The 25,207-nt window shown below is 44.4% G+C and overlaps 1 protein-coding gene across 2 annotated transcripts in view; it reads right to left on the bottom strand.

Moving 5' to 3' along the window:
- Uvrag (UV radiation resistance associated) overlaps window positions 1–25,207 on the bottom strand; it is a 264,183-nt gene that overhangs the window by 223,810 nt on the left and 15,166 nt on the right. Inside the window, exons 2-3 of one of the 2 annotated variants that reach the window (XM_060367624.1) lie at window positions 16,114–16,231; window positions 4,057–4,091 (exon numbers count right to left, since the gene is read on the bottom strand). In XM_060367624.1, coding sequence (XP_060223607.1) covers window positions 4,057–4,091; window positions 16,114–16,231 — 153 coding nt within the window. The remainder of the gene's footprint in view (window positions 1–4,056; window positions 4,092–16,113; window positions 16,232–25,207) is intronic. The other variant, XM_060367625.1, reaches the window with a different exon arrangement.

Below are 25,207 nucleotides of genomic sequence, written 5' to 3' on the forward strand. Positions count from 1 at the left end.
TCTCAGACGCTTGCAGTAGGTCTGCCTACTCTTGGCTTGGCATTAGCTGGCACGTTCTTCCACTGTACGTGACTAAAGTGAGAACTCACGCGTCAGCCTGGGGAAACGCATTCTTCTGTTCCGTGGAGATGTTCTTTCCAATCAGCGAATTACTGCTTGCGCCGACAGAGCCTCACAAATACGCTAAACAAAGCAGCACATGCCACGTGCCACATGAGCCCAGCTAGGCAGAGGTGCTCCCCACAGGAAGCCGGGAAAGGGGAGTTTGCTGGCCTCTCTGGGGTGTGTTGGTGACTGGAAGGAGACACACGAGAAAATAATCATGCTCCTCTTCTTTTTGTTTGTTTTATGGGGGTTGTTTTGTCGTTTGTTTATGTTTGAGACAGGGTCTCTCTATGTAGCTCTGGCTGTCCTGGAACTCATCACTGTAGACCAGGTTGGCCTCAAACTCACAGAGATCCACCAGTCTCTGTTCCCCAAGCACTGCTATTAATGGTCTGCGCCACCACACCTGACACTAGTTCTATTTTTGTTTTTTGTTGTTGTTGTTTTTCAAGACAGTGTCTCACTATGTCTCACCATTCCAGCTGACTGTTAGAACTCCCATGCTGGCCTTGAACTCAGAGATTTACCTGCATCTACCTCCCAAGTGCTAGAAATAAGAGAGGCACACCACTATGCCTGGCATAAATATTCTATCATTGTTCTTGTTTTAAGATTTTTAAATGGGGGGAGAAAGTGACATCTTCTTTGCCTAACTCAGTGTCAGCCAAAGCCTAGGGAAAGGGGTGGGCTCACACTGCTTGAAAAGGCAGCACTTAACTCGCTCACATCACAACAAACATGCACTCTAGAATATAAAACAGACCATTCCAAATTCTCACCGCCCATTTGACAAGGTGCTAGAAAAAGCATGAAGTAACCACTCTCCTCCAAAGTGAAAAGACAGGGAGGGTGAGCAAGTGCCACTGAGGAGTCAGAGTGATGGCAGGCAGGGTGGTGTGTGGAATAACCTCCAGGGCATTAGCCTAAGCTAAGAAGCAGCTCGAGGAAATGGGGGTGGGGTGCTGAGTCCACACAAAGACATGGCGGCCTGATAACACCAACACAGGAGCACACTATCAACCTTCTCTCCACAGACTTTCCTCTCTAAGCCTTCAAACCAGTTACCAGTATGTGAGGAAGAATTCCCAACTTGGTACATGCAAACACAGCCTGCAGTCTATTCACAGTTACTATCTAGATCCAGATAAAATTCTTTTATTTATATTTAACCTACACATTCCAGCCCATTTTCAAGATGGAAGTGACCTATCCACAGATCATTAGGACACATTTAGTCTTGAAAGTTCACTGCCTACTCATCGCCCACCAGAGGAAGGAAGATCACTACTTTTTTTTCAGAATATGAAAATTTATTACTGTGTTTCCATTGTCAACATTTATGATCTCAGTCTTTCCTTCTTGCCTTTGTACAGGGCCAAGAGAGGTTTTTGTTTTTTTTTTTTTAAAAAAAAAAAAAAAAAAAAAAACACATTATCAGCCAGGAAGTGGTAGCGCATGCCTTTGGTCCCAGCACTCAGGAGGCAATGGCAGGTGGATCTAGATCTGTGAGTCTGAGGCCAGCCTGGTCTACACCCTGAGTTCTAGGACTACACAGAGAAATCCTGTCTCAAAAATAAAACTATTATTTATTACCAGGATCCTTTTCTCTAGCACTGTTTGATAACAAATACAGTTACAAGCAACTGAAAATGTACAAAAGCTGTGGCAGCATTTTAAAAGCATGTGCAAGGAGTCTTGCTACAATGCATACTGGTTTTATAATTAACAGAAGACCAGCAACTCCTCCCTGGCCTTCCTCAGCTCAGGCTTTTGGACCCAACTAAGGGATGACTTGCTGCTAGCAACCGTTGCTGAGACTCCCACCACCCTGAGGAAATCACTCCTGCAGCCTTCACAGCATCCTATACCTGAGATGCAGCTGTGCATGCCAACCATCTCCCAACGGTGGAGCCACAGGAAGCTGGAAAGCCTTGATGATGATGATGTTTAACCCAGGGTAACATTCTTGACATGAGCAACAGACAGGCGGCTCAAATGTTAATTATTCAGCCACGCTTCAACTGAAGCATGGCTGACCTGAGAGTCCCTCAAGTCAGTGACTAGGAAACAGGCTGTCATACTGCCTGGCACCCTCCGCAGCTGAAAAACAACTCTAGTCACAATTCCAATGGTTGTTCTGGTAAAGCCATGTCTCGTGTTTTCCCTAAAAATATATGCTCTAAGCTTTGTTTACGCAATAGCAAGGCTCACTGAGCTCTAGGTGAAAACTAAGCTGAAGGAAGTGTGAGATGAGGGGCTGTGGGGTAGAGCCTCAGAGCACCCACTTTATTTGTCAGCTGAGTGTCAACCTCAGGTGCCCCAGCCTGTCTGGATACACCTTGCCCTGATACACCTTACCGTCAGTGGGAAATACTGCGTAGACCATACCTAACCTGGTCACAATCACACTTCTTATTAAAGAAACTTGTGCAGAGAACTTCCAAACAGATCAGTTGTGGGTATAAAATCAACGTTGGAAGCTCCAGCTAGCTGCTCTCATTATTATTTCTTCAATCATTTTAGTCACTCTAACAATCTGTCAATCACAGTAAGGATACAACCTCTACAAGAAACAATAACAGAAATAATAATAATTGGGGGGCAGGGAAGTATGTCTAGCTGAAACCAAAGGCAAATAAAGCAGAATTATTGCCATTAACTGTTACTGGCTAAAGAAATGTGAAACACAATAAAATGACTCGGACATATAACTTGGAGAGACATTTCCTTCCCCTCTCCCGTCCCTATCCCTCCCACCCACTTCTATTTTTACTTGTTTTTCAGGGGAAAGTGGGTGAGGAGAGAAAGAAAGAGGAGAGAGAGCAATAAAGCCCTAAGGTATTTAACCACCAGGCGGTAGTCTTCAGGAAGCCCTGCGCCTATACGCACACCCTTGAGAACAGTTCAGCTTTTATCAGTCCTTTCCAACTTAATCATACTGTTACTGTTAGCACTATTGCAAAAGCAAAAAATCCTGTATATGACTTCTATCAGCAGTTAGATTTTTGAAAACATCACGTGTTTACAATAATGTAGTCAGAATTCTCACAGGAATACAGCAGGTACAAATGAAACAGCACTGTGAAAACAGCCAGAAACTTTAGCCAACCGCATGCCTATCTACAGGACTGAAGACCTAGTCAGCCTCCAGAGAAAGGCATGCGTGCTCCAATAGACAACAGGAGAATATTTACAGCAGCACGATGCGTGTTGGCTCAGACTGGAAGCCAAATGTGCTCACCATCAGGGGAAAAATGGACTACTATTATATTCACTGAGTACACACAGACAAATCAAATACATCACACAGGGCCAAGCGATCATGACGACCAAGGTGACACACGGACATCAGTCACTAGGGCACTTACTACATTGTTTCATTCATACAAAACTCAAAACCAGGTAAAAATCATCAAGGCTGCTGTGCACACTCACATTCACACACATACACATAATTTAAAAAGAACCTTTCCACATGGGAAAAGTGGACGCTTGGTAGTTTGTGGGTTTGGGTTTGTGTTTTGGTGATAGGTTCTCACTGTGTAGCTGAGGCTCTCTTAAAACTCACAGAGCCCCTACCTCAGCCCCCAAGCTCTGGGATTACAGGCCCGTGCCCAAGCTCAGCTAGACACATCCAGCTCTCTAACCGAGCAAGGGCATAATCAGCAAGAAATGGGTCTGGAATACAAAGGCCCTGTACAAACTACAAATTTTGCCCAAAAAAAATACAGAATCAAAAATAGTCAAGCTCTTTACAAATTGGAATGATGCGAATTTAACAAATTGAATGTTTTTTGAATGTTTTCAACAACAATAAAAATACTTAAGTAATGACTGAACAACAGGGCACATCTGTGCATGCGCCGTAACACAAGAACAGGATTTAAACCACTCACATGTTCTGAAACAGTTATAAGCTGTGTTCATGTACCTGTTGGAAAACAAACTTACCAAGGAATTCTTAATCACTTCACTTCTATAAAATTCTGGAAAAGAAGAAAAAGAACAATAAGTGACCTGAAAGAAAACAGGCTCATTAACTAAATCCTGTAAAACCTTGGAGTTCTAGCAAGGCATCCAAAACACTATCAAGGGACCTAGTCCCTCTGTTATCTTTGCAATGAAATGAAAACACATATAGAAACAAAAATTAGGTAAAAGTGTCTTAAAGGGGAACACATCAGTGAAGCAGATTACAAATTTTTCAAATTTAATTTTATAACTGTTCCCTGTCTCCTTCTACAACACACTCTAATTCGGGCTCTTAAAAACTCAAACTTTCTTCTTTTCCCATTACTCCCCTCTCTTTTCATGTGTACGCACTGAGCATGCACATATATGTGTGTGGTCCTGTAAGGCCTGAGGATGAGGTCAGGAGTCTTCCGCTCTTCCCTTTAAGGCAGGATAGCTTACTCAAACCCAAGGCTCCTTGATCCAGCTAGTTTGGCCAGCCAGCTTGCTCTGGGCCTCGCATCTCTGCCTCCTGGATTACAGGTGGCCTGCCACACTCACCCAGCATCCAGGTGGGCCTAGGCTTCCAACTCCAGTTCTCATCTGTGAAGCAAGTACTCTAACCTCAGAGCCATCTCCCCAGCCCCCACTCTTAATGACCGATTCTTTCTGCTCTTCTTCAAGCACCTGTAAAACTTCCCCTCATAGCTGTGAAGAGTGAATTCTGATTTGGAACCCACGTGACTGAAGCTTTATGTCTATTTGTTGCCAAGAGTCCGTCTCTTCAGGCCCATTCTCCACTTGGAAAATTCAGATAACCGAAGTTCTTCTGTAAGCATTAAAATTTCATGATTCCACAAACCTTCATGTCAGTTAGTAAATGATGCGAAACCCAAAAGCAAAACTAAGCTAGAAGCTCTGACAGATGTTCCCAACAAACCCCGGTGCTGCACAGACGCCTGCCCAAGTTACCTCAGTGCCGCTGCAAAGCCTAACGGACTCTGTAGTCCCCTGCCACCACGGGCAGTATTTCCCAGTGTGACACACACGCCGCTGGCACTTGAGATGATCCGAGGCGACACGTGGCCAAACGCTTTTTTCTCCTCACAGAAACGCATGCCTGCACATTCTGCTTATAACTGTAGGCATATATCCTACCACCACCACCTCGCCGCCCAGAACCGCCCTGGCACAGGGGTAGACACCAACAGATTTTGTTCTAATGGATGAACAATCACATGCCTGCATGGCCCACTGATGTCCACATTTGATATGCTCCGAGAAACAGAAAAGTGAACCTCTTCCAGCAAACCCTGCTGTCATGGCATTTCTTAGCAGATCTGCGTTACTTCATCCTCATCATCCAAACAAAAGGTCACTTTTATTCCTGAGAACTTCTAGTCTTGAGAATGACTCACAGTGCACTGAATGAAAGAACGGGTTCTGAAATAGGATTTACAGTAGGATCTCATTTCCCTAACTAAGCTAACAAGTTTTATCTTAAGTTACCAGTTTGGGCTACTTACATTCATTAGCTGAAAGGTAGTTTTATTTATTTTTTATCATGAAAAACTGAAATAAGAAAAGAAAATGCCATGTTTTTAAAAGGGAACATTCGGAAGTTGCTATGAATTTCAGCATCTTTCAAATAATAATAATGTATTTAGAATATAAAATAATAAAAATGCTAGAAATAAACAATCTTTGAAGGATGTATAGTCTAACCTGTGTGGCTCTAGAGAACAAAGCATTAGAAAGAAAATGACAAGACCCAGGAACAGAGAGGGTCTCTGCTAGCTGTAAGAGAAGTCACTAACTGCGCAGTCCCTTCACTAGGGAAACACTTGTTTCTGTAGCACCAGCAGCTTTACTCTTTTCACTCATCTCAAATGTTTGCTCAAGCGCTGCAGCCATTTATCACATGACCCTAAGTACACACGTACATACATTCCAATATACACATACAGACCATACTTTTTCCCTAGGGAAAAAAATCTAAAACATGATTTTAAAGGAGTGTTCTGGTGTCTTCATTTTGTTTAGTTTTTGTTGTTATTGGGCTTTGGCTTCTGTTGCCCTTGCTTGTAGTTTGAAAACCCAGGGCCTCATGTATACAATGCCAACATTCTACCAACTAATCTATATTCCCAGCCCTAAGACTTTTTTGTTTTGTTTTGAGACAGGGTTTCTCTGTGTAACTGTGGTTGTCCTGGACCTTACTCTGTAAACCAGGCTGGGCTCGAATTCAGAGATCCTCCTGCCTCTGCCTCCCTGAGTGCTGGGACTTCAAGCATGCACAAGCCCAGGTAAGACATTTTTTTTTAACAACAGGATTTTTTACTTTCTGGTTAACACATGTTATTTGTTTGTCTGTTTTACTACATTCATTTGTTTCACTTTGTTCCGAGTATGTATTGCTTTAAAAGTGGTGAAAATTAAGCTGGGAGTGAGATGGCTCAGTGGTACAGCACTTGCCCAGCTCACAGGAAGTCCTCCCTTCAATCCCAGAAGCACAGAAGATTAAAAATAAGATCAGTGAAACGGCAACAAAAACACATTTTAATTCTTTTGAAAAGAATTAGCTTCCCCTGCAAAGTACCTAAGTTTGACAGTGCTCACAAGACAGCTCTCCACCTCCAAAATATTGAGTGGCTGGCTGTGTGAACACACAAAACTGGACAATTTGTCTCCGTTAGTGCTCCAAGCTGCACTGGCTGGCTGAACGGACTCAACACAGGGCCCCAGACTGCACGAGATCAGGGCGAGAGCTAAGCTCCAACACACTGAGCCTGGCCTATGCCGCCATCCCGCTACATCTGAACAACAGAATGGCAGCAGTGTTGAAAACAATGAATACAAAATTTTGAGAATAAAATAAAACACGATCAGCTCTCAGACTCTATGTGTAAGATTAATGGCCTACACAAGTCAATCTCATCCAGTTTACCTTCCCAAGAAGAACAGCACCCAGGAGATAACATGTTGTTATGAGGGTCAGATAAAATACTAGACTAAAAACACTTGATGAGCCATAAGGTTTATTAATAAACTTCTATTCATTTTATTCTTTCCGTTTGAATAAAGTCATATCCCAAGGAGCTCCTCAAAGGGTCCTACCACAGCCTTACATCCACATGGACCAGTACATACAAGAGCTTTTCTAGACAGCCAAGCCCAACCTAAAAGACCAGACAGCCATGCTTATACCTAAAGGACCAGACAGCTATGCTCACATGTAAAGGACAAGCAAGGAAGAGACTGCAGAGCACAATGCCACTGGTACATGCTACCTGCTATGCTGCATTCCTTCATTCAGTACGTGTTTTATGGGTGCCTCGACCTCACTCATAACAGGAGAAATACAAGTTTAACCTAAACTGCAAGACTATTTTTCACCTATCAGATTGGCAGAGACTCAATAGCTCACACAGTCTATTATAAGGCTGTAGCAGAAAAGACACACATAAAACAACTCCCACCAAGTACAATTTTGTAATACCTACCAAAACTGAACACACCTTCTCTGTGGCCCAAGAATTCCACTTCCTAGAATTTACCCTAAAGGCTGACTAACCCAAAACAATGCACTTGTAAAATTAGTCAATGCAGCAAGATAGGAACAACCTAAATGGCCACCACAGGGCCAACCAAAGACACTACGGAGCAGCTAGTCAGTGCAAAGCCAGCAACAGTTCATCAGCAACTTCCTCTAAGACATACTAAGTGAAACATGCTAGGCTATGCACAGATGGTATCTGTGAGAGGAAACTGCTGGGAATGGAGTAAGAACATCTTATCTTTCTCCTATTTGTGCAAATAGTTCAGGAAGGACAAACAGGAAACAGCAGATACCAGGGCAGAATGAGAGACAGGTTGATGGGACATAGGTGAAAGGTGAATCCAACTTAAACCTTCATTTATATTTTGAACCACAGAACTACCCAAAAAAATTAAATTGAAAATGAATGGACGGGCCAGGCGTAATGGTGCATATCTTTAATCCCAGCACTCAGGAAGCAGAGGCAGGCCAATCTCTATGAGTTTGAGGCCCCCCTGGTCTACAAAGTGAGTCCAGGACTATTACGCAGGGCAGTTTCAGCAGGGCTGTTTCAGCAGGGCTATTACACAGAGAAACCCTGTCTCAAAAAATAAAAACAAAACAAAACAAAGAAAGAGAAAGAAAACAAGCAAGCATGCAAGCAAGAAGAAAGAAGAAAGAAAGAAAGAAAGAAAGAAAGAAAGAAAGAAAGAAAGAAAGAAAGAAAGAGGAAGGAAGGAAGGAAGGAAGGAAGGAAGGAAGGAAGGAAGGAAGGAAGGAAGGAAGGAAAAGACAGGAAATTGAGGGAAGGGCAGGAGAGAGGAAGGTATACCCAGCATCCTCTTTTATTAGAGACAATGCAGTTAAAGTGATCTAAAAATGCCTGTTCCTATGGAGTTTACTTCCACAGGAAGAAAAAAAAACATACCAATGCCATGTGATCTTAAATAACTATTGGAAAGGATTAAGCAAAAAAAAACAAAAGAAAAGAAAAGCCCAGCAAACAGAATAGTGAGAACGTGTGAGAGAATTAGGCAGCAATCGCAGAGAGGGGCTCCGAGGAGCATGTGGCGCGAGGGCTGGCAGGAATGTGAAAGGGCTCGTCAGGCGAGTGCCTGAAGGAAGGCAGTCAGGCCAAAGTGCAAAGCGATAGTTACACAGAAGAAACGGATGGTCAAGACTGTCAGTGCGGCTGAAACAGAGAAAGCAGGAGAAAGACTAGACCTTCAGGGAGCATTTCTGTAGTTTGTTACCAGAGAACACTCACAAGCAGCAGAAAGCCAGTTCTGAGCAGCTGACATAAGGATCTTGCCCTTATTCAGAATGAGCACGAGAGCAATATTTGGAGATGGATAGATAACGTGATCGTTCATTTGCAAGGGGTCTGGGTTGAAGACAAGCTGGAAGGAAGGGCGTGAGCAGACTGTCAGGGGAGCTCTTCTGCCATCCAGGCAAAAGATGTGGCACAAAGATGTTACCAGAAAAGTATCTGCCGAAAGGCTGGATGTGGGAACTAAGAGAAAGATAGCAATCCAGGATGACTCCTGGGATTTAGCCCAGGAAACGGGAGTTGGCGTTTTCTGACAAAATAACACAAGGTCAGTGAGCTGGCACCTCAGAGACCTGGTCTTGAACATACCAAGTCTAAGTCACCTACTGACACCAAAGGGGACCCAGAGCAGGCAACGAGATAGAGGATATGTGTAGTGGAAGTTTTGGCTTCTTTAAAAACTCAGTTATGTTATGTAAATGTGTTTCTGTTTTAATCCCAAATGTGGGATATGGGACTGCCTTAGTTTATCCACAGCTGATAACAGCCTCAGAGAGGCTCAAGGAGGGCATGGTCTTTGCCAGCTGGAGTGAGTGAAAGTCTGCGGACTCTGGAAGCTTATAAATATCAGAGCGCAGAGAAAGAAAGGGGCTTTGGGGAGGAAGAAGGCTGCTTGTCCGTCCTGCTGTGTTTGGCTGTTTGCTATTGCTGGACTGCTAGAAATCCTGACAACTAAGATTGAGATATTTTCCTAACCAGCTGGAATTGAGTCTAGAGAGGTCTATGTCCTCTGTCCTTCTAACCTCCTTTCTCTCCTACCTACAGTCAGGTAGAGGCTTAAGGAACCTCAAATAAAATAGTTTAAAAGAATGCCTACAGACATGACCTCAGAGGAAAGGCCAGAGGGTGGACTTGGGTGAGATCACAGCTCCGCCCCTGATGTATTCATGCTAGCTGGCCTTCCTGGAGAGGACCAGCACTTAGCACTTCCCCAGTGAGGAAACGGCATGGCTCAGGGGCATGGCTCGGCTCCGAGCGCACTCCTGCTCTCGCAGGGCAGGACCTGAGTTCCGCTTCCGGCACCGATGAGTTTACTTAGTGCAGCACCCAGGCTCCAAGAGATCCAACACCCTCTTCTAGCTTCCCAGGCGCCTACGCTCCTGTGCACAAACCCCAGACAGACACACACACAGGAATCTAAAAGAGCAAAACAAAACCTCCAGCTGGGTATGGTGGCTCATAGCTGCAGTCAAAACATTTGGGAGGTAAAGGCAGGAGGACCACCATGAGTTTGGGGCAAGCCTGAGCTACCCAGTTAGTTCTAGGCCAGCCTGTGCTATGGAGTGAGCCCTTATCTCAGAAGTAAAATAAAGCTATAAATTTGAAACTTCCACGTTTAAAGGGAACCAGGATTAGCACTGAATCTCCATTCACCAACACAGGCTTTGTTACAAACATGTATCAAACACTATCTAATGCACACTACCAGAAATGTAGAGAACCTTCCATGAAAACTAAAAAAATATCAAAATATGCCTTCTTGGGTTCTACTATAAATTCAGATGAGATTAAAAAAAAAAAAAGCAACTGAGAAACCAGCATTTTTTATAATCTTCAAGGCAAAAACCTCTTGAAAAACTGGGAGGTGAAATAGATAGTCCAGGTGGCTTAGGAAGAAGAACTAACAGGCCGTTTTTATGGTTATTCTGCACCAAAGGCCACATAGGGACCATGAAATTCTGATGACTGTCATGACAGATCCAGCCGGAGGAGGTAGAGGAGGTAGCATTAACCAGGATTACCAGAAAGACTCCACAGCTCCTGTGACGAGTTACAAATGCTCAGAAGACTCGGATACATTTCATTCCATCACGACTAGCTGAAGCAGAAAGACGCCCCACAAGTCATCAGTCATCTCATTTTAGTCTGTATTAACTGACGCTCACAAGGAAAGAAGGCCCTAAGCGGCTGCTGAGAAGTGACAGGCTGTACCGCTGCAGACCGTGGACACGCCTGCGCACTGCCACTGCCATCCCGTCTATACTAATGGTACACATGGTACCGATGGGAACCCATTTTCACTTGTAACCTCAAGAAGGTCTAAGGACTTTCAAAAGGCTGGAATCACCGGGCCAGGTGTGGTAACACACACCGTTAATACCAGCTCTTATTACCAGCAGAAGTAGGCACATCTCTGTGAGTTCTGGACCAGCCTGGTCAATGTAGTGAGTTCTAAGCCAGCCAGAGCTGTCTCAAAAAAAAAAAAAAAAAAGTAGTAGTAATTGGAGCCTGAAAAGACAAAAACACAGACATTCTGTGTCCATCTTTGCATCAGTCAGCAGCCAGTCTCATGGCTGCTCTTTTTAGAAACCAGTACAATTAACACTGCAATCAAACAAAAACAGCCACCATTTTCCAAATTCCACCAAGTGAAAGAACTCTGGCCAGCTAGAGCACAGCAAGCACGGCTGACAGGCCTTGCCCTTCTCCCCATCTCCTCTGCCTTGTGGAAAACTGTTAGATTACGTTCCTAAAGCTAGACTCCAAGGCCCATTCCCTTATTTATTTCGCCACTTCCCCCTCCTGAGGATGACTCCTGAGGTCCAGCTATCAAATATATTGAAGCCCAGCAATCAAAAGCCCCCGTTGGCTCACCTAACTAGCATGCCCAAGTAAAATTAAACAGCTCATCCTAAGATGGGGCTTCCCCTTGTACCTTTATAAACTGCCACTTGCCTGTGTGCCGTCTCTGTTTCCTCTCCGGAGGCAGTCCTTTGTAGTTTTATTGTCAGTGTCCACACCCCTTCCCCCAGCCTCCTCCCTCTCCCTTGTTCCTTTCTCCTTCTCCCTCATCCTCTATCACCTGCATTTGTCTCTTCTTCCCTGTCTTCTGTCCCAATCAATCTCCTTTGTGCTGAGAACTTGGTCTCGGGGGTCCTGAGCAGATACTTTTCCTTACGCTAGGTACATTAATTGCTGCCATCACAGCAAGAACACAAACATTTTAAGGTAATCAAGGACTGGAGCTGGAAAGATGGTTCAGCAGTTAAGAGCATTTGCAGCTCATGCAGAGGACTTGGTTCTGGTTCACAAACATCTGTGATTCCCATTCTAAGGTATCTAAGGCCTTCATCTGGCTTCCAAGGGCACCCAGGCACACCCATGGTAACAGACATGCAGGGAAAACACACATACTAGAAAACAAAAACCAATCTTTTATTTTTATTTTTTTTTAAATCACTAAGGATAGATTATGTAGATACTCATCAAAAATTAAAAATACTTTCCCTTGTGGTGGTGCATGCCTTTAATCCCAGCACTTAGGAGGTATAGCCAGCTGAATCTCTGAGTTTGAGGCCAGCCTGGTCTACATACTAGGATGGCCAGGGCTACATAGGGAAACCCTGTCTCAGAAAAAATAAAAAATACTCAACTGGGCCGTCTGGCAGGCTGAATCAGGAGAATGACAAATTCAAGGCCAGCCTATGTGTTAGCGGACAGGCGATTCTGCTGGCCTGCCCTGAGGGCCATAGCAAGTCATCACCTGCCATCACAGGGTGTGCTAGCTGTCTGTCAGATAAAAGGACCCTTGCCACCCCAGCTCTCTCTCTGATCCCTGGGCTCCAGATCCCTCTTCCTATGTTCTCTCCCTCACGGCTCCCCACTGCTCCTACCCTTTCTCCAGGCCTCCCTCCCTGCCCCCAATAAACCTCCTTATACCAGATCTGTTGTGTGACGTGTTTTCTCAAGAGTTATACCTTGGCATGGGCCTGAGATAGTACCCCCTCGCCACGTTATCACTGTAGATCATAACGCCATGTCTCAAAAAGCAGAGAGAGAGCTGGAGTATACCTCAGGGACATGGTGTTCACATAGCATGAGGTATGCACTACATTTAAACACAGACAAAAAGTTAAAATACTCCAGTGCAGTCATATAATGCAGTGACGTCACCAGACATCAAGTGTGAACTAAAGGCAGGAAGGTCCACAAAAATGCTTTTCCCTTAAATTGGACAGTGGGCAGACAGCTACAGTTAGCCTTCTGGATGCACAGGGAGACTGCATTCCCTCGTCCCTCTTCATCTGAAAATCCCAATTCAGCTGAGTCATAACAGAATCCGCACAACGTGACGGCAAGGATAGGGACCATTTCCACTTCAAGCTCCCTGAAACAGTCCTTCTCTTCCTTGCCTGCCAGAGAGCACGTATTGAGGAGAGTGGCATCCAGACCAAGGGAGCCCAGTCAGTACCAAGTCAGTGCTTGGCTCAGTACCTCCTAAAGAGAACCTGCTTGGCATTCCAAGTTCACCACGCCCAAGGTCTATGGTGTTTGCCGTCATGATAGCAATCATTCAGAATAATAGCTGCTGTAAAATATGCAATGGTTAGGATGAAAACAACGAAGAAAGGCCGGGTGGTGGTGCACAGGAGCCTCCAGCGCTCGGGAGGCTGAAGCAGGAGGATCACAAGTTTGAGGCCAACCTGGATAACATAGTGAGTTCTGGGTCAGCACTGGCTACATAACTGAGACCTATCTAGAAACAAAGAACAATCAGGCAAAACTGCAACAGAATGAAATCGCTGTGACACACTTTTTACTACGAGAGATCCTACACTGTGTATGGGTGTCTGTGTGTGCGTGTGTGTATGGTGTGTGTATGGTGTGTATGTATATGTTGTATGTGTTACTTGTGTGTTTGTGTGTGTGACTGTGCATATATGTATATGTTGTGTGTGTGGTGTGTATGTGTATACTGTGTGTGTTATTTGTGTGCTTGTGCGTGTGATCACATGTATACATGTGTATGTTGTGTATGGTGTGTGTGGTTTGTGTATATGTTGTGTGTGTTATTTGTGTTTGTGTTGTGTGGGTGGTGTGTGTGTATGTTGTGTGTGTAACGTGTGTTTTTGTGTATGGCATGTGTATGTGTGTGTGTGTGTGTGTGTGTTGTGGTGCTACAGGTCATCCATGGCCTTAGGAAAGCTAGGCAAGTTCTTTACCCGTAAGCCATCCCTCAGCTTCTACATATACTTTGGTTGGGGGAGATGTTTTTGAGAGAGGGTCCCACAATGAACCTCAGGCTGACCTCACTATGTGGCCAAGGGTGGCCTCCAACCCACAGCAATCTTCCTGTAAAAGCTTCATGAATGCTGTGATCACAGGCTATGTCGTCGTGTCCAACTCTCCAGACTTTTTGGATTTCCTTTCAGCACTGTAATGGAGCCAGGTAGGCCCTTGGAGGTGAGTGTTCCTCCATAGCTCAACGCCTCCGCTCCTGACTAAACATCCTAGTGAGCCTGTGTGAGCTTCAGGGCTGTGGTGCAGCTACAGCACGGTTGAGACTGTGGCTTCATCATGCCACTACAAAAGTGGAATTAAAACTTCTAAACCCAGCACTCGGGAGGCAGAGAGGCAGCTGGATCTCTGTGAGTTCCAGGATAGCCAGAGTTACATAGTGAGTTTCAGGACAGCCAAAGCTACATAGTAAGACTCTATCTCAAAAAACAAACAACAATAAAAACTAAATAAATAAAGAAATAATCTTTCTTTTTTTTTTTCCCCCAAAATAAGACTTTCCTACCTCTTATTAAGGCACCTAGGCTGAAGAAATGGCTCAGAGGTTAAGAAGTTGTTCTTCCAAATGTCCTGAGTTCAATTCCCAGCAACCATGTGGGGCTCACAACCATCTATAATGATAGATCTAGTGCTCTCTTCTGGCCTGATAATACTGTATAAATGACAACTTTTTTTTTTAAGTGTTTTAAAAAATAAAAAGTATTCCTTGCCTTTGGTTTGCATCGATAATCTAATAAACACATCTTACCAAACATTACCACATTTCCTGTTGATCCTCATAAAACCCATCTCACCTGCTTTATAAGGCATGATTATCTCTGCTGGGTCTCCAGCCAGGGACAAACTTGCAGAGATGCCTATTTAACACAGCAAAGTGGATGCTGGCAGCCAGGTTCTCCCTGCATCAGTCCTGTTACAGGGTTACAGGGCTCTGCTGGCTGGCATACCCCACCCCCACCCTAAATTTCTCCAGTTATTGGGCAGGGCTTCCTCCCCACAGCTCCCTTCCCTATATAACCTAACCATTGTGGATACCTGGCCTTTTTTTTTTTTTGTCTACACTTTACCCTCCTAGCCTCTTGGCCCTTGGCCTGGTTTTCCCCTCCTCACTCTCTTCACACGGCTCAGGGTCATGTCCACCCTGGACTCTCCCACACGTCCCTGCCTCTGGCTATGCTCTCCCTTTTTTCTAAAATAAACCTTCTCCTCCGCCATATGTAGAAGCAGCCATGCCCTTTCCCTTTTGATTTCTTTAATTCGTTCAGTCTCTAAAAAACTTTTACCCAAAGCATGAGGCCAGAGGCTGAGACAGTGACTGTCCTGGTTTTCAGTCCTAACGCAAAGGCAGGACAACACTGCACCCTGGTTTTCTCCCATCGTCCCTACTAAGCAACTGCTGGCACCTACTGCTTCCTACTCAGTGTGTCCCAAAGATGATTGTGATCTTGAGTCAAATCCTTGATCTCCACTTAAACCTGCCGCTTCTAGAAGAAATCCACAGTAATATATCACATTCTTCTATTATAAGATCAGTTGGGGGCTGGAGAGATGGCTGAGTGGTGAAGAGCACTTGTTGCTCTGGCAGAGGACCTGAGTTCAATTCCCAGCACCCACATGGTAACATCTGTAATTCTAGTTCCAGTGAACCTAAAGCTCTCTTCTGACCTCCAAGGACACCAAGCATACATGTGGTGCACACACATACATGCAGGCCAAATGCTCACATGTAAAATAAAATTAATAAATGTAATAAAAAAAAAACTGAATTGGAAGAAACCAGGCCATTCTTTTGGAAATGACCCCATACACATACAAACTCGGCTCAAGAAACTTGGTCAATAGAAAGGGAAATATTTTTGAAATGTAAAATTAGTATAAGATACTGAACTCCCATCATTTGTTTTAAGGGCTAGCACAGGAATAGTAACTGTGCCATTCATAAAGGAGAAACAAATTTGTCTAGAGACAAGAATAGTAACAGTAACGTCAATAAAAGGGAGACAAACCTACCAAAGTAAGAGTGTTCCCTAGAGAACTGCCCCTGGCCATGTTTCACACACATCACTACTCGGGATGTTTTCGGAAGCATAACTGAACTTTCCAGTAAGCAGTAACCATTCGCGTTACAAGGTACAAATGTAACAACCACCGAGGCTCCAGAGCCCCTTACCTCTATACGTCTTTTCATTATCACACAAATGAAGAGTGAAGTAGGTATCAAGAAGCTGATGGCCATTTCTACTGACGATATTCCGAGCAGCAATGTTCCGGAGATGTCGAAGACGCCGCTAGAACACAATCACAATAAACAGGCATTCAGTCCTCTGTGTTGTGAAAACAGCAGCTCAAATAAAAAAGGAACACGACAGATTGTCCCGGGTGCTTTAATTGAGCCCACAACACAACCCAGGCTCTTATTTATGCCTCAGCATGCCCTCTGCCAAACAGGAAGTATACCTTCCTCGCCTCACTCAAAGAGCAGTTACAGGCACGGGATAAAACCAGATACAGAATATTTTTGTTCTGTGTGTGAATGTCTGTGTGTGCATATGTGGGTTTACGCAGGGGAAACTGACGATTAATGTTGAGTGTCCTCCTCAATCACTTCATCCTCTTTTTTGAGACCTGGGATTCACTGATACAGCTAGGCAGGTTGGTTGGTAAGCTCCAGGGATCTGCCTGCCTCCATCTTTCCAAAGAGGGGACTATAGGAGCCCACCACCACAGGGACGCGCCACCACAGCTAGCTCTGTGCACGGCTGCTGGGAGACCAAACTCAGGACCCTGTGCTTATGTGGCAAGTGCTACACCAATTCATCCATCTTTCCGAAACAGTTTTGAAAAGCACAAAGCACAAAGCACAAAGTGTAAGTGAAATCCACCAGCAAAAGAGTGTTCATATCCCCGGGGCACAAACTAAAAGGAAACTTGATTTGATTCCCCCACACACATGCAGGCATCAAGTTATAATAAATATTTGTCCCTGTTGCCAATCCAACCTAAGTGACAGATCATTTGTACACCTACAAGAGGCCACAGGCAAAAACAAATGATAGACAGACAGACAGACAGATAGACAGATAAACAGATAGACAGAGAGATAGATAAAAGTGGTAGTTCACTGGTTACTCCAGCCAGCCAACAGCTCCCTTCACCAGCAGCCAGCCATTCTCGATCTGATAATCATGGCTAACTACCTTCACTAACCAGGATGCTTGAGTTATGTGGACTCACCATTGGAAACACAAAAGCTCCGAAGTATAGCTTCAACAGAAATACACAAGATGGCTGAAGAGCCATCCCAATCATGTCACAGGAGAGGGAAAATAGCGGCAGAGCCAGGCCTGGTGGTGGCTCAAACCCAGCACTTGGGAGACAGGATCACCACATGTCCAAGGCCAGTGTGGTCTACTATCAAGTTCTAGGCCAGCCCAGCTTCCATTTCAAGAAAGTTTCTCAACAGAAGAGAGAAAAAACACCAGTGCTGAAGCCTGGGAATACCATGATTACCCATCTTGAGACTTAAGAGAGGCCAGCAAGATGGCTCAGTGGACAAAGCGCCTGACGACCTGAGTTCAATCCCCAGGAGTCACATGAAGGAGAGAGCACCAACTCCACAAAGCTGTCCCGGACCTGGACATGCCCACACACATCACACACACAATAACAAAATAACTTCTAAAAAGCACCTAGCACTCAGTGTTGAATACACTCCTGCCCTCCATTCTGAGGAACGCCCATGGTAGCTATGCAGACAGTCAGCTACCAGGGCCTAGATCTTTGTCCAGAAACATGCCACACTAAAGCTTTCTCCCCGTGTACAGATTACAGCTCCTGGAGAAAGAAGGCCATTGTCCAGTAAGCTTCCCTAATCCTTAAATACGAAAAGCTCCAAATGCGCTTCTGAACCTCTCAAGGGCTCTGCTTACTAACAACATGATGTACTTTCCTGTCACATCCTAGATTACAGGCACTTCCTGCTAGCTGTTTCGTGAACTCCGCATTCAAAATTTTTAACTGGGAGGTGGTGAGATAGCTCAGTGGGTAAAGGCACTTGCCACTAAGTCTGACAATCTGAATTCAAAACTGGGACCATGCATGGTAAAAGGAGAGAACCGACTCTCTGAAGTTGTCCTCTGACCTCCACGCAGGAGCCACGGCAGATGCATTAAATGTGCGCCTTTAAACTGATGAGGATCACCCACAGACAACAATCACACTTCATGTGCTGTGTGACTGCCAATGGAAAACAGCACTGAAGTACATACACCCACCGTGGTTTTTGGAGCCCCTGACATCTGACCTCTCTTCAGGGATGAATCCAGAGGCCGGGGGTAGCTCAGTGGCAGGGTTTGCCTAGCATGCAGAAAGTCCTGGGTTTAATTCCCAGACTTGGCCTACTCCTCCACTGGCCCTGAAGCTGGGAAGGGCACCGGAGACGCTGGCTGCCACCTTTCCATCCCAGTGCAAGCCGAGAGTGAGGAGAGGGACAGCAGGGCCAAGACCGGGTTCAGTCCCACTGACCCGCTCACATATTTGTCTCTGGGTAGATCATATCAACTGTAGTAATTAGAATGAGTCAGCCCAAACCTATCAATCAGTCAAAGACCGCAGCTTCAGAAAGGATTTACCACAGTAAGTGTCAACTAACTTACCCAGAGTTCAAAGGTAGAGCACTTACCTGCCTCACACATCCACACTCAACCCTAGGCCCTACATTACAACCCCAGACAGACAGACAGAATTTTTTTTTTTAATTACACAGTGTACTTAGTAGCAAAGTACAAAGAAATAATCTGATCTAGGTTTGGGACCGAAGTATGCTGAACTCCAGAGTGTAGATCTTCCCGCCTGAGACTCTCAAGTTCTAAGCATACAGTCACAGGCCCCAAGCCCAGCTCCTGGATATGTTTTTAAATCCCCATTTCTACTTCAGTAATAAAATTTAGGACCTCAGTACAGCATACAAGGCATTACAGTCAGCCAAATCACACCTTAGACTAACAGAAACCCAGAGCAACTTTCAGTAGTGACATAGCCCACTGGGCGCCTCTGTTCCTCCCATGCGCCAGCGCCATCTTCCACCGAAGGCACCTGAAGTGTTCTGGAGTCTCAGGCCTAACAGTCCCCAAAGGAGCGAAAACATCCTTGTCTTGTGCTGATGGAGGTTCATTCAGGGAGGCGGAGGAGCAGAAGGTGAAAATTTTCATTCACCAACCCCTTCCTGTGCTCTTGTTTAAAAAAAAAAAAAAAAAAAAAAAAAAAAAAAGTGCTGTGGGTCTTGAGTATAATCACTCACAAACCCCTACCATCACCAGACAAAGCCATCCCACAGACACCTCTGATGACTTCCGGTGTGATCTGGATGTGAAGTGCCCCCGAAGAGGCTGGTGTACTTAAGGCGTGGTCCCCAGCTATCCTAAGTGGGTCTCGGAACTTTAGGAGGAATAGCCTGAAAGTAGGTCACTGGGCCACATCCCTGGGGGTCTTCTCCCCACCTCAGCTTCTTGTCAAGAGATGAACAGCCTCTGCCACTCACCCCTGCTGCCATAAAACCCAGTCTTACCATGGTGCGGCATCCAGGGGGTCAAAACTGTGAACGAAAACTTCTAAGTCAAAATGAATCTTTCCTCCCTTCCCATTGTCCTGTCAAGCTGGACATGGCGGCACATGTCTGTAATCCTAGCACTACGGAAGTGAGAAAATCAGGAGTTTGAGGCCAGCCTGAGCTCCATAAAACCCTACCAAAATAAGAAGGAAGGACAGACAGAAAGATAATTAGAATGCCCTGCCAGATATTTTACCACGGCAACAAAAATTCTAAGACAAGTCACCAGTGAGGCATCTCCAAAACAAACTTTGAGTCCAATTTGTTTAACTTACAAGAACCATTATAGATCAACAATTTGCGCAGCAGTCACTAACGCAAAACCCAGTGGAAGTGGGGAGGGAGGTAAAGACTACGAAAAGGCAGACCACAGGAAAAGAAATAAACCCTCAATTATCACATAAAAAGAAGGTACATCGTACCACCATTAAAGATATAAAAACTAGCCAGGCAGTGATGGCACACGCCTTTAATCCCAATACTTGAATGGCAGGTGGATCTCTGAGTTCAAGGCCAGCCTGGCCTACAGAGTGAGTTCAGGACAGCCAAGGTTACACAGAGAAACCCTGTCTCAATAATAATAATAGTTGATTAATTAATTAAGAAGAAGATATGAAAACCAACACTCACTATGCGGCAGACTAGTTCCCAAGTGTGACTCACTGGTCCTCCCGTGGCCTTGCTCTCTCACATACAGTGAGAAGCTTCTGTATGTTCCCAGCCCCTTCACACAAGGCAAGCCTGTCACTACCATCCGAAGAATTCTAAGCGATTATGATGACTGGAAATCACTAACAGTGACGGTTGGCTTCCCCCATCCTTTCGGGATACTCCTCTTGGGAATCCCCTGACCATACAGCGCAGAGGACAGGCAGCTGCATGGGGGAACCTTGCTTCACAGTGATCCCAGACGGCAGCCAGAACCTGCAGATGAGCTGAGCCTTCAGAAGAGACAACCAGAACACATAAGCTGTTTCCACAAAGCCTGGCCACAGAACAGATTTAGAAATAAAATAAATGGTGGAAGCCATATTTTTTTTTTTTTTTTTTAGTTGTTACAAGGAAATCGGTAACTAAAGAGCTCTATCTGATTAAACAAGCCATTTTGGTCTCTGTCAAGGTTGACACAAGTATTGGAGAAAATATAAAGGGTCTCTTAGAGCAAGGACAACTAAAATATCACCAAAATTTTTCAGTACTGTTAAAAAGGCAAAAATTCAGTAAGCTCTCTTAAATGGTAATACACTCATACAACAAAAAACATATTAGCATTTAAAAAGGTCACTAAGTATGGGTATGAAATTCCAAGGAGAAAATATTAACTATTCATAGAAAGAAATATAAGTATATTCCCTGGATAACAGAGACTGGGGAAACGTAAAAGGGTCACAGAGTGAGTACTTCTGAGCTTTCCAGGACACACGCTGCCCATCTGCATATTTTTTTCCTATTTTGCTTACGACCCTTTAAGAAAGTAAATATCATTCATAGCTCACTGGTTGCTAGAGAACCTTAACACTGTTGGTGTGCCAGCCGCTAGTACAGATGTTATGAGATGGTGTCTTCAGAACATCTGCATTAGAAACATCTTCGCACTTGTCCTGGATGCTGTCAAGTCACACCCTGTACTCCTGGGTTCATTTCTTTTTAGTGAAAGCATTTATTCTCTGTCTAGGACCAAGCTCCCTGGCAGGTAAGGGCTAAGACCCAGGTTATTTCAGGTAAATTCAGATTCCTGTTAATTCGTTTTTACTTTTTAGAGGACAAGAAAATAAAACTTTAAAGAAAATTTGTTTTCCATGTTTCAGAAGAAGACAAAAGATAAAGTCAGACTTGTCTCTTGTTTGTTTAATTTTAGCTTTGTTTGTTTGTTTCAAGACAGGGTTTCTTTGTGTAGCCTTGGCTATCTTGGACTCACTTTGTAGACCAAGACCAGGCTGACCTTGAACTCTCAGAGCTCCTGCTGCCTCTGCTTCCCTAAGTGCTGGGATTACAGGTATGAGCCACGACAACTCGCCAAGTCAGACTTTTCAAAGAGCACAAAAGCCCAAAGGTACTGAAGTACTTTCTGAGTGTTGCTCCCGCCCTCCAGTCCCACCTGAAAGACTCCCCAGGAAAGTTCTGAGGGATAAAGGCTTTAGAACTAGGGCTCAGGCCTCCAGGCCCTGAGCATATGGAGTCAGTGCCACAGACTTATTCCAAGGGCACTCACTCCCATGAAAGACTTTGCAGTTCTCGTTCCTAACTGAAAGCTTTCTTCGGCACAAATTATGCAGCTTCCCGACTGGAACCTTCAACATTAACTCTGCTCTCCAACTTCAAATCAGCCCAAGAATTAATTAGATGAAGTCATTACTCAGCATTACTCAATTACGAAACAGGCTTCTCCATGGTGAAGGCAAAGCAGACCACTGAACGTCTGGCATTTCTTTGCTTTCTGACCTCTACCCTCTACCTTCAATCCTGGCTCAGACCTGCCCTTTTCTTTGCACTCTGTGTTGCTCTGAGGAACAGGACTCTAGGGAGACAGCTGTCTACATGTCTTCTTCACCTTCCTCTCAGTTCCTCCAGCTCACTGATGCTTTCTTCACACACTGTGCTTAGGCACTGAGGGGCATACAGCATGCACTTCCCCATTTCATAGTATGTAATCTTACTAACAAACAGAAGTGTGAACCCAGGTGAGGCAGCACACGCTTAGAAACCCAGTGGACCCAGCCCTCGGAGGGCAGAGGACCAAGCTGGAGGACAGCCTAATCAACAGAGTAAGGTTCAGGCCAGCAAGAACCTCTCTTAAAACAGTTATTAAAGGAGGGGGGAGAGAAATGCAGGCATGAAGGCACACAGCTATTATCCCAGCACCTTTATTTATCCTGACATATATGTCAGTGCCTATATATGGCACTATATGTATATATAGATATATGGCAATATCTATTCTCAGTATGTTTAAGTTTCCATAGTAGAAAGTTGTAAAATACTACCAATAAGAACTGAAAGGAGAAGACCATTTAAGAGACTTTACATTTAATAGGACGACAAACTCAAATATGTGTTTGAGGACAAAGAAAATTATTTAAAAAGAAAAAGAATTAAAGACTATTTCTAAAGAAATGAGAACTAATCAATAAAGATATTAGAGCAACAGAGTAATCATTCATTCACCCACCTACCCACTCACACACTCACACACACACACACACACACACACACACACACATATACATATCATACTGTTCTTAGCTTGCTGCCTGTAGCTGATATAAACACAATAACCAAAAGCAACATGGGAACTTACACTTCCACATCACCGCCCATCACTGAAGACATAGCAGAGCTAAAGCAAGAATCTGAAGGCAGGCACTGAAGCAGAGACCATGGAAGAATGCTGCTTTCTGGCTGGCTTGCTCCCCAAGGCTTGCTCGGTTTGCTCTTCTATGTAACCTAGGACCACCTGCCCAGAAGTGGCACAGCCCACAATAGGTGTGGTGGTTTGAATGAAAATGCCTTCCCCCATAGACCCATATGGGATACACTACTAGGTGGGGCCTTGTGGCCTTTTTGGAGGGCGGGGTTTAAGGGTTTCAGATGCTCAAGCCAGACCTAGTGTCACTCACTCTCTCTTCCTGTTGTCTTTGGATCTGGATGTAGAACTCTCAGCTACTTCTCTAGGACCATGTCTGCCTGCACGCCACCATGCTTCCTGCCATAATGACAGCAGACTAATCCTCTGAACTGTAAGCCAGCCCCAATTAAATGTTTTCCTTTTTAAGAGTTGCCCTGGCAGCCTTGCCAGTCCACAGAGGAAGACAAAGAAGCCAGTCTTGATGAGACTTGATAGACTAGGGCCAGATGGAAGGGGAGGAGGACCTCCCCTATTAGTGGACTAGGAGAGGAGCATAGGAGAAGGAGAGGCAAGGAAGGTGGGATTGGGAGGAGATGGAGAGGGGCCTACAGCTGGATACAAAGTGAATAAACTGTAATTAATGAAAAAAATGTTTAAGACTGGGGCATCTTCATTTAGTTATTTGTAATCATTTTGACATGGGTTTGATTATTGATTAGTTACCATTTACAAAGAATAAAATTTCATCACTGATTTAAAAAAAAAAAGAGTTGCCTGGTCTAAGACAATAGGATGGGTTTAGTCCATCTGAAATTTGATAGAAAGTATGTGTGTTTGTTGTCAACTGTCACAAACTAGGGTTGTCTAGGCAAGTCTGTGGGGTATTTCCTTGATTAATAACTCCAGATGGCCTAAATACATTAAATGAACCGTTAGATAAAGCAAGAACGTCTGGTGACAGTCAGGCAAGCATGGTGGCACTCACCTTTAATCCTGGTACTTGAGATGCAGAGGCAGGCAGATCTGAATTCCAGGCCAGCTGGGGCTACATAGCAAGACCTGGTCTCAAAAACAAAACTAAAAACAGAATTTCTCAGGGGCTGAAGAGATGGCTCAGCAGTTAAGAGCATTTGTTGCTCTTGCAGAGGAACTGGGTTTGGCTCACAACCATCCATAACCCTAATTCCACCAGGCATACAAGCGGTATACATACATAGATACAGACAAAGAACATTCATACACATAAAATAAATAAATATATTTTTTTACAAAAAATATTTTCTAGTATGCTATTATTATTTTATAGTATAACTCCAGAAAACACTACACAATATTTTGCTTTGTTTTGGTTCATTTTTTGCTTTTTGCTTTTGTTTCTAGGACAGGGTCTCTCTATGTAGCCTTGGATGGTCTGAAATTCACTACATACTCTGCCTCCCATGCACTGGCATTAAGGGCGTGTGTCACTATGCCTGGTTCACTGTCTATCTTGAAAATCTACAAGGTGACTTTGAATGGCTTTACCATAAAGAAGTAACACTCACAAAACAGCACACAGTACCCCATAAATACGTACAACTTTTATGATCTTATGTTAAAATATTTTACTTTACTTGTTTAAAACATCAATTTAAAGGTACTGAAATGCAAATAGTTAAAGCATAAAAGTGCTCAAAGAAACCTTACTTTCTAAGTTCATGGTGGTTTGAATAGGAATGGCCCCCAAGGACCCATGTGTCTAAATGCTTGTCCCATAGGGAGTGGCACTGTTAGGAGGTGTGGCCTTGTTGGAGTAGGTGTGGCCTTGTTGAAGGAAGTGTGCCACTATGGAGTTGGGCTTGAGGTCTCCTGTGTTCAAGCTAGGCCTAGTGTGGCAGTTTCCTTCGCGGCCTGCTGATCAAGACGTAGAACTCTCAGCTCCTTCTCTAGCACCATGTCTACCTGCATGCCATGTTTTCCGCCATGATGACAAAGAACTAAACCTCTGAACTGTAAGCCAGCCCCAATTAAATGTTTTCCTTGGTGTCTCTTCACAGCAATAGAATCCCTAACTAGGACAAAGTTCAAAGTTCTAAGAATGACACAAAATGTACATGTATTAAAAGAAAACTAAGGTACTACATAAAAACGTTTTAAAGGCCTGAAAGATACTCAGTGGGTAAAAGCATCTGCCATACAAGCCTGACAGAGGTCTGCCGCACAGACCTTCAGTGGACGGAGAAAACCAACACCCAAAGTGGCCCACTAACCTCCACTTCCATGCTGTGGCATGCTTACATCTGCACACTGTGCACGTGAGCACACACGTGT

Source organism: Meriones unguiculatus, chromosome 14 (assembly GCF_030254825.1).
Source record: "Meriones unguiculatus strain TT.TT164.6M chromosome 14, Bangor_MerUng_6.1, whole genome shotgun sequence".
NCBI lineage: Eukaryota > Metazoa > Chordata > Mammalia > Rodentia > Muridae > Meriones > Meriones unguiculatus.